At 40.0% G+C, this 15,104-nt stretch overlaps 1 protein-coding gene across 1 annotated transcript; it reads left to right on the top strand.

The window, feature by feature from the left end:
- The first annotated feature begins 233 nt into the window (after positions 1-233).
- gtpbp4 (GTP binding protein 4) lies at positions 234-14,510 on the top strand. The gene is made up of 17 exons (XM_086090346.1): positions 234-373; positions 1,681-1,851; positions 1,937-2,040; positions 2,124-2,260; positions 4,921-5,021; positions 5,103-5,195; positions 5,500-5,691; positions 5,769-5,834; positions 6,017-6,106; positions 7,437-7,547; positions 7,639-7,716; positions 11,346-11,397; positions 11,492-11,592; positions 11,987-12,184; positions 12,965-13,030; positions 13,118-13,267; positions 14,136-14,510. The coding sequence occupies exons 1-17, from the start codon at positions 326-328 to the stop codon at positions 14,286-14,288; spliced, it is 1,911 nt and encodes a 636-aa protein (XP_085946472.1). The 5' UTR covers positions 234-325; the 3' UTR covers positions 14,289-14,510.
- Positions 14,511-15,104: the final 594 nt, after the last annotated feature.

Below are 15,104 nucleotides of genomic sequence, written 5' to 3'. Positions count from 1 at the left end.
TTGAGACATAACCTCAGAATTGTCAATAGCGTAATCACACATGATAACACACTCCTCTCGCTCACATATCCTTTCACTATACTGGGCTTTTTAGAAAACAATATAAAGAGTAGCATGGAAAGTTAACAGAACTGTGATACATTCACTTTGTTAACCCACAACAAGGCCAGACTGTTGACCGTTTGACTGCAGGAGGCGACAGCTGGAAGTGGAAACACGGGTTTACGTAACTTCCGGTTATGGCGGAACTCGCGAGCTAGCTAACTAGCTGAGCTACCTTCTTTTCCTGCCGCACTGTCCGCGGACCACAACGCGTCCCGACGAAATGGCACTGTATAACTTCAAGAAGATCATGGTGGTCCCCACCGCCAAGGTAAGTGACCTTTGACGACGTTGGCTTCTTGAATCGTTCGCGTTTTCATCGCGTAGCTGTGGAAAATCGACCAAAGTGTCACGTTGGCAGCTAGTCTGGCAAACACGTGCAGAGACGTGGAGGCTCCAGAGGGGTTAAATTCACATTTAATTTCAAATCTTTGGCGAACATTACATCGCGGTAGTATTCAAAAAAGGCATTTTGGGTTATTGATAACTTCTGATTTGGTTGACTTGAGTCACTGCATAGATACATTTTTTTTTTTTATAGCTTGACAAGCACAGAAAATGCTTTTCTTGTCCCATAAAGTCCGTGGATTTGGGTTATTGGAATTATTATTATTATTATTATTATTATAATTAACGCTGCAGTGTGAATGTCAGCAATTGGAACTTGAGTGAGGTAGATGTATGGTTTGTTTACTAGTTTAAAACCTGTAGGAAATGTACTCGCACTAATCTGAACTGAATTAGAACTACAGATATTTGTTCAAACAGGGAAAAAACTCAAATATAATACAAAAATAGTAGCTTTAAAAATAGTTTGGATTCAACTCCTGCACTTAAGTAAAACAATAAAAATAATATGACAGGGACTGAAATGCACTTCACTGCAAAAGTAAAAAAAAAAAGAAAGTGTTATGTACGTTAATAACTATTTTTATAACTTTGCACCAAAAAATGAAATGCTCACAAAATAGAAGAAACAAAATCATCTTATGTATGTTTTAAACCATTTGTCAGATCTGTTTACAGATGTTTAAAAAAATCATCAGAATTTTTTTTATTACTCAAGTTATTGCAGATGCATGGATGCCAGAAAACCTACTTATCCGCACTTTGTCACTTCCCACCAGTGGATTTTTGTAATATAATTTAATATGCTAATGTATTAAGGTTGCTGCTATAGATGACAGATAAAGTTAGGGTCCAATGGATTAGAAAACTATAATTTTATCTTCAACGTGATTGAAATGTGAGGCAGTGGTGTGGAAACTGTGTTTGGTTTTGTTTCATAGTTAAACTGCGCTAATAATAATTGCTCTCTGAATTCAATTTCTCTGGAATGCAACATTTTACTTTCAAAGTTCTTAATGCGTTGTACTCGGGTTGAAGAGCCCAACTTCTGTTCCAACCAGATTTTGCATTTTGAATTTTGGGAAATCTTGTCACGCAGCTAAACCTCAGAATTCACTTTTCAGCGTCTTTAAGTTGATTGCTGAAGGCAGAATGTTCCAGAATGCCACTTTCTGAGTGCAACTGTTGTTGTTGTTTTTTTAATTTGTTTTGTTTTTCGACCCCCTGTAGGAGTTCATCGACATCACTTTGTCCAAAACGCAACGTAAGACGCCCACGGTGATACACAAGCATTACCAGATCCACCGCATCCGCCACTTTTACATGCGTAAGGTGAAGTTCACGCAGCAGAACTACCACGACCGCCTCTCGCAGATCCTCACCGACTTCCCCAAACTGGACGTGAGTCACAAACTCGACTCAAAAGTAGAGAAAAAACTAATCTTGTCAAAAAGAAAATTCATGGTGGTGGTATTGTTTACCGCAGGACATCCATCCCTTCTACGCCGACCTGATGAACGTGCTTTACGACAAAGACCATTACAAGCTGGCTTTGGGTCAGATCAACATCGCCAAGAATTTGATTGACAAGTATGTACATTGTTGTTGAACTTGTCAGAACAGGAAGATGGCAACTCAGTTATTTATTGTTGTTGTTTTTTTTTTTTTTAAAGCGTGGCCAAAGACTATGTGCGCCTAATGAAGTATGGGGATTCTCTTTATCGATGCAAGCAGCTGAAGCGAGCTGCTCTGGGTCGCATGTGCACCATCTTGAAGCGACAGAAGTCCAGCCTGGAGTATCTGGAGCAAGGTAGCACCATGGGCCTCACGTGAAGGCTGGCCGACATCTTTTTTTTCCCCCCCAAGGGTTGCTATAAATACCAAGTTGCTGATTATGGATAGGCGCCGATATTAGGCATTTAAGACATACTGATAACCTTAGGAGCTCCATGATTATTTTTTGGAAGTTTAAAATAAAGTAAATTGTCTAAGATAAAAAAAAAACAAGTTTACATTTTGAAAAGTCTGAAAATGTGTTCAATAAGCATTAATGCTTTAAGATATTGCAACAAAGTCAAGCCAAAATGTTTTGATGGCAATCTTTTTTTCCGCCTTAATACTGAAAATGAATATCGGCTTCAAATATCGGCTATCGGCCTGCTTGACTACTAATAATCAGCATCCTATCGGCCCTGAAAAAAAAGCCATATTGGTCTATCTCTACCGCTGATTATAGACGTTCATAAATTAATGTGATCGGATGCACGCTCTGCAACTCTACAGCACGAGGGCGACAAAGTGGAAATGTCATTTTAAGAACTATGTTCAAGTTTTTAATCTTCAAATGGCTTACTTTAACCAGATACTTAGCGGGTTACAAATAGTCACCAATGAAAGTCCGCGATGGAGTGAATCTGCAATAACACTGTATATTGGAATCTGGTGAAACTTCATTTACTTCAGAAAACTTTAGGGAGCTATTTATTTGTTGACATTTTCATTCAACATCACTGCTTAGTCTGCAAGCTCCCAGATTTTTATTTTTAAACAATGCTGTCTCTTTTCTAGGATTGGGGGGGGGGGGGGACTCAACTGTGTAACAAAAACTGATTTGAATTGTAAAATTGGTTTTGATGTGACTAAAATAATCAAATTTTATTTATCTTTTTATATGTTATTTGTTTAGATTTTATAATGTTTTAAAATCATCTCATCCTTGAATTGTATTGAGATGACCTTTTTAATGAGTGATGTACTGCAGGGCTTAAAGTACTTTAAGCCGGATTTTCGGCGTAAGAGCCACCAGCGCAATGACAAATCCAGCGAAGTAAACAAGTTTACATGCGGGGAATATTAGACATGTCTGGCAAAACACCGCCAATGCGGAGAGAAGGCCAACTTCAAAATAAACCCTCCAATACAAAGTGATATGTGGCGCGCTATGCCAAGAAACGCTTTCATTTAGAAGTTTTTGCCGGGGGTGTTTTGCCAGTCGCGGCGCAACGGATGACTTGACTCGTCCTGCGGAACATTGCCGTTGCCTGCCGTTCTTATTGCCGGCATAAACTATTGCGAGCAAAGTCAACATAACTTTGTCCTGAAATCACGTTCGATCACCAATTAAGGGCACTAAAAGAAGACCCAATTATGCTGGCATTTTATTGCACGGTGCCTGTTGCTAGTGTTTATCGCGTCTACAGTGTTGGCATGCTAACGGTGCTAGCGGCTGCAGCTATCGGACTACTTTTCAAAGGCAGTCTAATCGAAGTGATGATTTGCACACTTTGATGCTGACAGCCGGACACAGTTGCCGTTCCTAGAGATCAGTTTAATAAACCGAGCTCACTCAATTGTGCAGTTGACGGTCGGCAAAATCACAACTGTGGTTCTGACGTCACTTTGTCTCACAGACCAAAAACGACTCAACTCGGAATTTTATTTGATACAAAGTGCTGCTGTACATGCAGTAAAAATCAGTCATGGAATAAAGACGGGTAAAACAAAAATAACACCAAATAAATTAATAGTTATCTTAAGTGGGTAAATGAATAAGTCAATAAAATAACACAAGGTAGGTAATTAAATAAATTACTAATAAAATACAGCAGGCATCATAAAACATTGAAACAATGATGGGTCTCATGCCGAGTCAAACGCCAAAGAACAAAGATGTGTTTTAAGAGTTGGTAGAGAGGGAGGTTGCCTAATATTTAACGGAAGGTCATTCCAAAATCCATGGGGAGAGTTTTGTCGAAAATCTCCCGAACTTTCTAGACCGGAAAATAATGAGCTGTTTAGCACAATTTAAATTTAAGAGAAAAAAAAAGAAGTTGAATATTTAGAAATGAAAGTTGGTCGATCATTAGTAAGTGGAAATATAATATTAATGTCTTCTGTGTTCATAATTGTTCTTTCACCATGCGAAAATATTATTTTTATCCAAATATTATATCCGATTATTCAATAGAATTTTCCGTAGGATATTTGAATACCAAAATATTTGATAGCTGCAGCACGAGAGGGGGACTGCAACCCGCAGTGCTAAACTGTACTTCTACATATTATAAATGGATAACGAAAGACATGAGCTGACACTTGGGGAGGACTGGCCATCGGGAATTTCATGAGTTTCCCAAATGGCCAGTCCATCCACGGCCACGAATCCAATAGTGATTAATGGCTTGATGTCGGTCGAACAAACAAATCGGCACGTTGGACACTGCACCACCGCTCGCCGGGAAAAGTTCAGGCTCAGGAATTGTTTTTTACTTAAAGCCCTGTGTACTGTAAATCGATTTGACGTTGCTGACGATTTGTTGTTCCTTTGAATTTAATTACATTTTATAGTTTGGGTTTTGGAGCACTTTTACATGTTGTCGCATATTAAGAATTGAATAATTCCATTTTTAAATGGCAGCATCTTTAAATCATATTGAATCCTTTTTTCCCCCCCTCATCTGGTTTCAACAGTTCGTCAACATCTGTCCCGATTGCCCACCATCGACCCTAACACCAGGACGCTCCTGCTGTGCGGGTACCCCAACGTGGGCAAGTCCAGTTTTATCAACAAGGTGAGCTTCTTCTTCTTCTTCCTTTTCAACGTTTCTCTCGCAAAATGTCGACACGAAAATAAATGTTGAGTCGATGTTTAGGTGACGCGAGCGGACGTGGACGTGCAGCCTTACGCCTTCACCACCAAGTCGCTGTTTGTGGGTCACATGGATTACAGATACCTGCGCTGGCAGGTGAGAAGCACCTTAGCGCATCCTTTGTTAATGTCCACTCCGTTCCGCTCGTTTGCAAACCACGCTGTTGATGCTCGCGGGGCAGTTTGCGTGTGCGATAACGCATAAAAATAGTTTACGTGTGGTTGTAAAATAAAATTCAACAAAATGCCGTATGTTTGCCTGCTATACGATTAACGCGCTAATTGCTAACTCAATAGGTAACTATAGAAACACAAAACAAACCAAATCGGGCTCTTGATGAGCCAGAGCAGTTGCCGTGGAGCATTTTCTCCAAGTTGGTCTTGTGGTGCGAGTGGCGTAGGTGGTGGACACCCCGGGGATCCTGGACCACCCGCTGGAGGACCGCAACACTATCGAGATGCAGGCCATCACGGCCCTGGCCCACCTACGGGCGGCGGTGCTCTACATTATGGACACGTCGGAACAGTGCGGCCACTCCCTGGCCCAGCAGCTGGAGCTCTTCAACGGCATCCGACCGCTGTTCGCCAGCAAGGTCCGGACCCCGATGCCATTTCGTTGGTCCTTTGCCGCCGCCGCCCGTTGTAATGTTTGTGCGCTCTCTACCGGCAGCCGCTCATCGTGGTGGCCAACAAATGCGACGTGAAGATGATCAGCGAGCTGTCTGAAGAAAACCAGGTACCCTTTTTTTCAGTGCTGCAATTATAGGCCACAAATCCATTTGAGTCATTGTCAGGACTTTTCCCCAAAGTTATATGTAATAGATGAGTTTTTTTATTTTATTTAACTTAATAAAAAAAATAGATAGACGTTTTTTAGACTGATTAGGCGCTAACGATGCTGCCCACGTGTTTGCTCAGAAAATGTTTGCTGACTTGTCCGCGGAGGGCATCCCCGTCATCGAGACCAGCACGCTGACCGAGGAGGGCGTCATGCAAGTCAAGAATGAGGTGAGGCATGACCACATCTTTGTCTTGCCTTTGGGCTACTTTTACCTAGTGGTGCAACGGATCACTAAAGTCGCAGTTTGGACCGGATCGCAAATTTGAGTCACGGATCGGATAGTTTTTCGAATCAGCAAAAAAGATAATTAAATTATTATTTTTTTATTTTGTAAAACGTTTTTGCCCATTATAAATAAAATTTACATATAAAAAAAATAATAATTTAAAATAATATATATATATATATATTCTCTCTATCTATTTATCAATATATACTGTATGTACAGTATAAAATATGTATTTCAATTGGTGTCAATTACCCAGGAATTTTCCCCATTTGCATTCCCTATCCTATGCAAATAGCAGGGGTCCACTGTATTGTAGTGAATTTATTTTTATTATGTCATCTAATTAGCATATTTAGAATTGGATTATTACTCAAGTTGCATTACTTTTCTCTTATTGTAGTTGGATTAAATGATCATTACATTTTTTAACAGGCAACTAGAAACTCAGAATACATTTTAAAAGTAACCCAACTCATAGCATAATATGACCATGTATAGATACATTGAAACTATCTTTCAATTTTGTTTGACTTTTTTGTTTTGGTTGGGGGTGGCTGGCAACTGGTGCTGTGATTAAAACAAACAAACCAAAAAAGCAGTCAAATCTTGTGCATTGCAATTAAAATGGGTCAGAGATGAAAAAGGTGAGAAATACACAATCGCTTTAAATACAGTACAGGGGCATGTTTTCTTAGAAGAAAATGTGCCGTATTTAATATTTAAATGCATCATAACCCTAACCCTTGTATTGAAATATACAGTGGATGTTATTCTTATTTTCGTGTGTTTAGTTTTACAGGTAACTCCAACTGGGATGTCATTAAACGGCTTAAAGGACGTTGGGGGGACAACAGAATAACATACGCTGCACACTTGCTAGTTGCTAATGCTACGCAAGCAAACTGGTGCATTCAGGGTACTTTCACAGCGTCTGAAACATTCGGTTTTCTTCTATTCTAATGTTTTACGGGGGAAATAATCGGCCATTTAGCCCAATTGGCCGATTGTTTTGGCAGATGTTTGAAGGGCAATAATCCACCGATTGTAATCGGTGGCCGATGAATCGGTCGGGCCCTCCTTAAATTTGTGTTCCTAAAATCTAAATGGCCATATTTGAAGCATTGAGTTGAATGTTTTTTTTGTCACATTCCCTTCCTTTAAACAAGCAAGTAGCCTCGGCCCACACTTTCTGCTACAAATTAGTGATGCAGACTCTGGATGTCGTTGACGTGTCCATCATGACCATGGTGTTTTTTTTTGCCCCTCAGGCCTGCGACCGTCTCCTGGCCCACCGCGTGGACAGCAAGATGAGGGGCAAGAAGGTCCACGACGTCCTCCACAGGCTGCACCTGGCCATGCCCGCCAAGAGAGACGACAAGGTCGGACTACTCGAATGCAAGCATCAGAAAAGCAAAGCGGGGTTCTGTCGTCGGTGGCGTGCGCTTTACTCGCTCGTGTTTGTTCCCGCAGGAGAGGCCACCGTTCATCCCGGAGAATGTTTTGATGCGAAGGAGAGCCATGGAGGTGGACGCGCCCAAGCGCAAACTGGTGCGTCTTAAAAATCAAGGCCTTAAAATAAAAATACATTTCTTATACGCTATCATTATATTCAAAACAATGGGAAATAGTTTCAAAATGAAACCTTATAGAAAAAGCAAATGGTAGTTTTCATAACAATTGTACACTTTTTCCTCTCTCTTTAAATTATTATTTTTTTAATTCCTACTTTGGATTTTTGGCACATTTTTTTCAAGATAGGGATTACTGGCATGATGACACACGTCAGCCTTTTTGTTTAGTTTTTTATCCGACAGCCAATAAGGGGTTAATTTAAGAGTAAACTTTAGGGTACTAATTAGTTATTTACATTTTCAGTTAACTTGTAGAGATTAGATGCTGCTAACCCTAGGAACACCGAATTTAGAGAATTTAGGTAATTAAAATTTTGGATGACTTTATTTACTGTAGAAACTTCAGGGATTTACTGTATTTAAAGGGACAGCAACGTGAAAAATCATCTTTTTGGAGCTTTTAGCCATGTTAAAATGCTATTTCCTCACCAAAAACATGACCAAAGTTGTGTTTTCCTCCATTCGCCCCTATATGAGAAATTCTAGGTTATTCTGCTCTCCAAGCACCAGCCCCTCCCAACCCGAGAAAACGAGCTGTTGGCACTTTTTGACCTCATTAGGAGAGCAGATCCACCTTCGCAAAGCCTCTGCGGACTAAACGCACGCCCAATTTCTCTGAGACCTCCGTGGGATAGTGACAAAAGTAGCCTTTGTCACTAAACATTCTGTCCAAATGAATTCAAAGCAATCAATTATCCTTCACATTTGCAATAACAATTGGCCGTCTTAAAATCCCAGAAAAGGTTCTGACTGACACTTTTGGTAAACTACAAGTAAAATCTTTGCGCTGCCAAACATTACCGTAAGCGGCAGGTCGGCAGTTAGAGACCCGCTCGGGTTTTTTTTCTTCCTCTCTCTTCTTCCCCCCCCCCCCCCCCCCCTCCTCCACGATTTCTTGCGGAAAGGAGCTTAGTAGTTACTGTTAGCCGCAGCCAAAGACAAGAAACTAAATTAGCACACGAGCTAAACAACAACGTAGGAATGTGAGTCCCTTTTCCCCTGCGAGACCGGCGATGCGTTCACTAACACTCGGACAGCAGAATGCAAAACAGAATGTGCAACTCAGTTTGATACTTTTGTATCAGCCATCATGTCCTCTAGATCTCATTTACAACGCTCATAAGCAATATTAGAGATGTTCTCAGTAGGGATAGACCGATTATCGGCGCCGATATTTGGCATTTTGAAAAATATCGACATCGGATTAATTACGAATCTGAAGGCCGATGCAGCGGGCGTCTCGCTGAGCGGTGAATGCTTGCGAACGTAGCTAATTTGGGATTTTCATCGGTATTTGTAAGATGGTTTAAGTGATTTGTTTTGTCTGCAAAGATCTTTTGAAATCTTTTACAAACCCTGACGAAAATCCATTAGCTACGTTCGCATGCATTTGTTGCTCAGTGAGATACAGGAAACTTTTCATGTATGTATTATTTAAATGTTCACTTTATAAAAGAGGATGCTGACACTGGGAACTCCCTACACAGTTTTTTTTTGTTTGTTTGCTTTTTAGGAAATAAGTTGAAATTTTGGAAAACTTTATTTACAGTAGAAAACTTTAGTCAGCTATTTACTTGCTTAGTTTTTAATTTAGCTTAACGCATCGTGATGACCCTGACAGCTCCCTGTCATTTTTGTTATAATTCTTTAAACAAAGTTATCTTTTCTTTATATGTTTAAAATTCAAACAAAATCCTTCTAAGTGTTGAAAACTTGAAAACTTGTTAAACAAACATGCCTAATGGCATTTAAACAGTTTTTGTTTTTTTGACGCAAATATTTTCTTTTTTTATGGCAAATTAATATCGGCTTGAAATATCTGTTTTCGGCCTCCTTGACTATTAACCGGCATCGGCCCTGAAAAAAACATTGGTCTATCACTAGTTGTCAGTATCTCAGTTAGGGAAAAAAATAGGAAATTGTCTCATACTTATTTTTTACTAATTTCAAAAGCTTGTTAAACATTTGCCTAAAGGCATTTAGACAAAATGTTGCGGTTTGTATTGTTCAAAAATTTGACACCAAAATTTTCCCTTTTACTGCAAATTAATATTGGCTCCAAATATGACGACTTTAATTATTGTATAATTCCTGAAAAAACATATTGGTCTGTCTCTAATTGTTATTTTGGCGAGTTTCTTTACCAGTATTAATTTCCAGCAACTTCTACAGGAATACATCAGTCCCTCCAGAATTTTAGCAGCTTTATTTTTTTTGATTAATGCAGGGATAGGCAAGTTGGGTCCGAGAGATCCGCAGTCCTGCATGTTTTCGGTGTCTCCTGCCTGCAACCCAGGTGTTTCAAATCATCAGCTCATAATTACGTTCTACAGGAGCCTCTCAGCTGTGTTCGAGGAGGGAGACGTGAAAAACATGCAGGACTGCGGCTCTCTCGGCCGATCCATTTAAAAAAATAAAAAATAAACTTTTTTTTAATTTAGCTTAACGCATCGTGATGACCCTGACAGCTCCCTGTCATTTTTGTTATAATTCTTTAAACAAAGTTATCTTTTCTTTATATGTTTAAAATTCAAACAAAATCCTTCTAAGTGTTGAAAACTTGAAAACTTGTTAAACAAACATGCCTAATGGCATTTAAACAGTTTTTGTTTTTTTGACGCAAATATTTTCTTTTTTTATGGCAAATTAATATCGGCTTGAAATATCTGTTTTCGGCCTCCTTGACTATTAACCGGCATCGGCCCTGAAAAAAACATTGGTCTATCACTAGTTGTCAGTATCTCAGTTAGGGAAAAAAATAGGAAATTGTCTCATACTTATTTTTTACTAATTTCAAAAGCTTGTTAAACATTTGCCTAAAGGCATTTAGACAAAATGTTGCGGTTTGTATTGTTCAAAAATTTGACACCAAAATTTTCCCTTTTACTGCAAATTAATATTGGCTCCAAATATGACGACTTTAATTATTGTATAATTCCTGAAAAAACATATTGGTCTGTCTCTAATTGTTATTTTGGCGAGTTTCTTTACCAGTATTAATTTCCAGCAACTTCTACAGGAATACATCAGTCCCTCCAGAATTTTAGCAGCTTTATTTTTTTTGATTAATGCAGGGATAGGCAAGTTGGGTCCGAGAGATCCGCAGTCCTGCATGTTTTCGGTGTCTCCTGCCTGCAACCCAGGTGTTTCAAATCATCAGCTCATAATTACGTTCTACAGGAGCCTCTCAGCTGTGTTCGAGGAGGGAGACGTGAAAAACATGCAGGACTGCGGCTCTCTCGGCCGATCCATTTAAAAAAATAAAAAATAAACTTTTTTTTTTAGGAGCTGCTGTTGTGATGAAACTGCAGGAAACAGTTGCAAGAAAAACCAAATTGTATTTACTTGTGGCACTGTCGTTAGACTTTTTCTATTTATGGAAGTAAATTTGACAACACTTAAAGTGGCCTCCATAATTATTGGCAGCCCTGATTAAGATGTGTTTTAAAAGCCTTCAAATCAATTCCATATTTATTGCAGAAGCATCCTCTCATCCTGAAAATGGTAAAAATGGTTCTTGTCTGATGGGACAATTTGTCTTTCCAGGAAAAAGATCTGGAGATGGAGATGGGAGACGACTACGTGCTGGACCTTCAGAGTGAGCGTCTTCATCATCATAATCATCATCATCATCATCATCATCAGCTGCCGCACGGCCATGCTAACAAGTGCCATCTTTGTCTCCCTGTCAGAATACTGGGACCTGATGAACGACGACGAGAAGTACGACAGGATCCCCGAGGTGTGGGAAGGCCACAACATTGCCGACTACATCGACCCCGCCATTATGAAGGTAAATGTATATGTATATATATATATATATGTGTGTATGTATACATATGTGTGTGTGTATGTTATTTTATTGTTGTTATTATTAATTATTATAATATTATACTATATATATTCTTATTATAACCTTATTATTATTATTGTAATCAGTCTTCTTTTATGAAAGGCGACAGATATCGGTGAAGAATTACTGTTGATATGCTGAAATCGGAGGATTTAGACAAATTTACATACAAAAATGGCTCCAAATGATTTTTTCGATTATTAAAATAGTTGTCGATTAATTTGATAATCGAGTACTTGTCAATTAATTGTGACATTTCCAGTGTCAAGCAAGTCTTCACAACTGGAGTCAAGTGTTCACGTTGACATTTGACCTTGTTTGTTGTCATCATCAGAAACTGGAGCATCTGGAAAAGGAGGAGGAGCTGAAGGAGCGCGCCGGCGAGTACGACTCCGACGACGAGAGCGAGGACGAGGAGATGCAGGAGATCCGCGTCGTGGCCAAGCAGATCCGCGAGAAGAGGCACCTCATGGTCCTGAAGTCCAAAGAGAAGGACGTGCACGGGCCGCGCATGCCCAGGACCATCGCCAAGGTAACGGTGCCGGAATTGTCATTTCTGAAAGATTATACCAGTCACTGAAATATTACAACAGAAAAAAACCCTCTGCTTTAAAACATTTTTATTTTACTTTAGAAAGCAATGACCGAATCGGTAACTTAATCAGTTTCAGAATGGTTGTTGAGTACAAGTAACCTGGCTATAGCCAGATTGATATTTGTGATTCACTCAAGGGAGTTAGTTCTCCACAATATCAGTCTGGGACTGCCTCACAGTAATTTGCCCTTGGAAAGGCGGGACATTCTGTTCAATACTTGGAGGTGATTGGACGATGCGTTCTTGTGCACGTCTGCCTAACTTTTGTTTTGACCAATCGCGGCCATGGATGGAAACGTCGTCTTTGTTCTCGCCGCAGGGGTGGATAAAAAACAAGAACATCTTTAGCAGCTAAAAATGCACTAAACGCTTTCCCGCTATTCAACAAGGAAACGGTGATTAATTCTGCGAGAAAAGAATGAACTCATTTGCTCCCCAAAACGTAAAAATATGTTCTATTTTAAATATTACTATGCTACCTAAGACATATTTATATGTTTTTGTAATGCCAGAGCAAACAGAAGGCTTTGACGCAGCCTCTCAACTGCACAGAACGGTTGAAGCAATTAGTAGTTATTACAAAAACGAACAATAAATTGTTCAAAAATGCTTTGTTTTAGTATTTTATTTTCGGGGTTTCCCTCCAGTGCTCAATCAGCCCTTTTGTCAGTGGTGCAAATGATATTCTGCTATTGTGTGTTGCGTTGTGACGTGCAGGTTGAGAGGAAGACGCTGGAGAAGGAAATGGGCGACCTCGGCCTGGACATGAGCGAAAAAAACAATGTAAGTAGCGGCGTCCTATCCCAGGCGCCGCCGGCACGCGCGCACGGATGGCGGATGACGTTTGACTGTTTGCCGCTGTTGTCGCAGAGTCACTATGTCCAGAAGGCCCGCCAATCCCGCAGCGTCACCCGCAAACGGAAGCGCGAGGATTCGCTGGCGCCGCTGGCGACTTCCAAGACGCGCAGCCAGAGCGCCTCCCGGCCTCCTCGGGACCAGTCGGGAATGCGAGACGCAAAGGTAGGCTTCACAATGAACACCCTGGCCCCACTCCAAACCCAAACTGTTTACTTCAATCGCACCGCACCCTTGTTCACCTCAGACAACTTAACGCAAAAGGCCGTCGCTATTCATTAAGACATGTACACAACTCACTTCCTCCAAAGCCAAATCTACCTACGACTCCGGTTGAATCAGTTTCAATGAAGGCAACTCCATAAGACTTTTTCCACTCATTTCTAAGTTCACAAAACCCGCTGACACACTTCCATTGCATTTTTATTCCACTGATTTCTGTAATGCCCTGGCCTCATTTTTTTACCTCTAAAATCCAAATTATCCACCAGCAACTCACTCCCTTATTTACTCCCGAGCCTCCTGCTCCATTCTGCCCAGCTTCTACCCACCTGTTTTCTACTTAGTTGTGACGTGTTCAATAAACATGTCAGCAAGCTATATCGTTTTTAAAATTCCATCCATCCATCCATCCATTTTCTGTACCGCTTGTCCTCACAAGGGTCGCGGGGTTGCTGGAGCCTATCCCAGCTGGCTTCGGGCAGTAGGCGGGGTACACCCTGAACTGGTTGCCAGCCAATTGCAGGCGTTTTTAAAATTGTTTCTAAAGTTATTAAATGTAGATGGAAAGTCATCTTGTTATCAAATTATTTCTTGAAAAAATGTTAACTTTCACCGATGTCAAGTATCCCTTTAAATACAGTATTATTACAATGTGTATTTATAATGTGCTCTTTTATAAAGTGCTGTTTCCTTACGGGAAAAAAAAGCTGGAATGGCTTTTTTTTTTTTTTTTTTTGTGATCTATTCTAAATTGTTGAATAGCAACGAATGTATCACTTGGCTACATTTGTAAAATGTGTTTGTATTTCAGATGGTGAAGAAGAGCAAGAAGATGATGAAGAAGTCCCAGAAGGGCATGAACCGCGAGGGCAGGAAGGGCGAGTCGGACCGACACGTGTTTGACCTGAAACCCAAACATCTGCTGGCGGGAAAGAGGAAGTCGGGATCCACTGACCGCAGATGAACAACAAGAACAAGTCCCGCTCGACTCTAAAGGAGGCTCTCGTGCGCGTGGCCGTCTACACGTTGCAATTGTATTCTATAAATGACCCAAATCAGGAAATGGTCGCTTTGTTGCACCATTAGTTGTTCTTGCACTCAAATACTTGGTGTGGGAATAAATTACACCTTTCGACTTCATGTTGGAGAAAGTTGATGTCGGCGAATAAATGGTCATAAAACTCCACTGCAGCCTAGCTTTTATTTTATTTTATTTTTTTATATACTTGGCCCATTTTTAAGTCTAGGATTATCACCATGTTTTAAATGTTACTCATTTATCAGTGTACAACCTCATGCTGTATTCGCCAAAAGCTTTTTCATGTTGGACTCATAAACATCATGTTTAAAATACAATTTGGCATGCTCCTCTTTTTCTTTATTTGATGTTAAAGGTGGAAATATTCTGCAGAATCATCCAGATACCTTTAGTGTAGCTATTAAAAAAATTAATAAATAAAACAGATCTGAAAGCCACTGAGCAAAAATGCAATTATTTGCTGAAAAAAAATCATTAAAAATTAGCGGTGATCTAAAAATAAAAATTAAAGAGGTGTGCTTCATCCAGCAGACATGCCACTACAATGCAGCACTGATTTGGGGTCAATAGGTGACATGACCTGTAAATTTTGGCTAATTTTTTGTGTGCTGCATCATAGTGGCATGTCTGATGGATAATGCACACCGTTTCATTTTTATTATTAGGTCTCCGCTTTTAATAATTTTTTCCCCATAAATGTTAGCATTTTCGCTCAATAGCTTGCAGGTCATGTGACCTGTT

This window comes from Leptonotus elevatus, chromosome 1 (genome assembly GCF_054856555.1).
Source record: "Leptonotus elevatus isolate MCC_2025b chromosome 1, RoL_Lele_1.0, whole genome shotgun sequence".
Lineage (NCBI taxonomy): Eukaryota > Metazoa > Chordata > Actinopteri > Syngnathiformes > Syngnathidae > Leptonotus > Leptonotus elevatus.
Note: the sequence above shows the minus strand (reverse complement) of the source record. Positions and strands in the feature narration are given on the sequence as shown.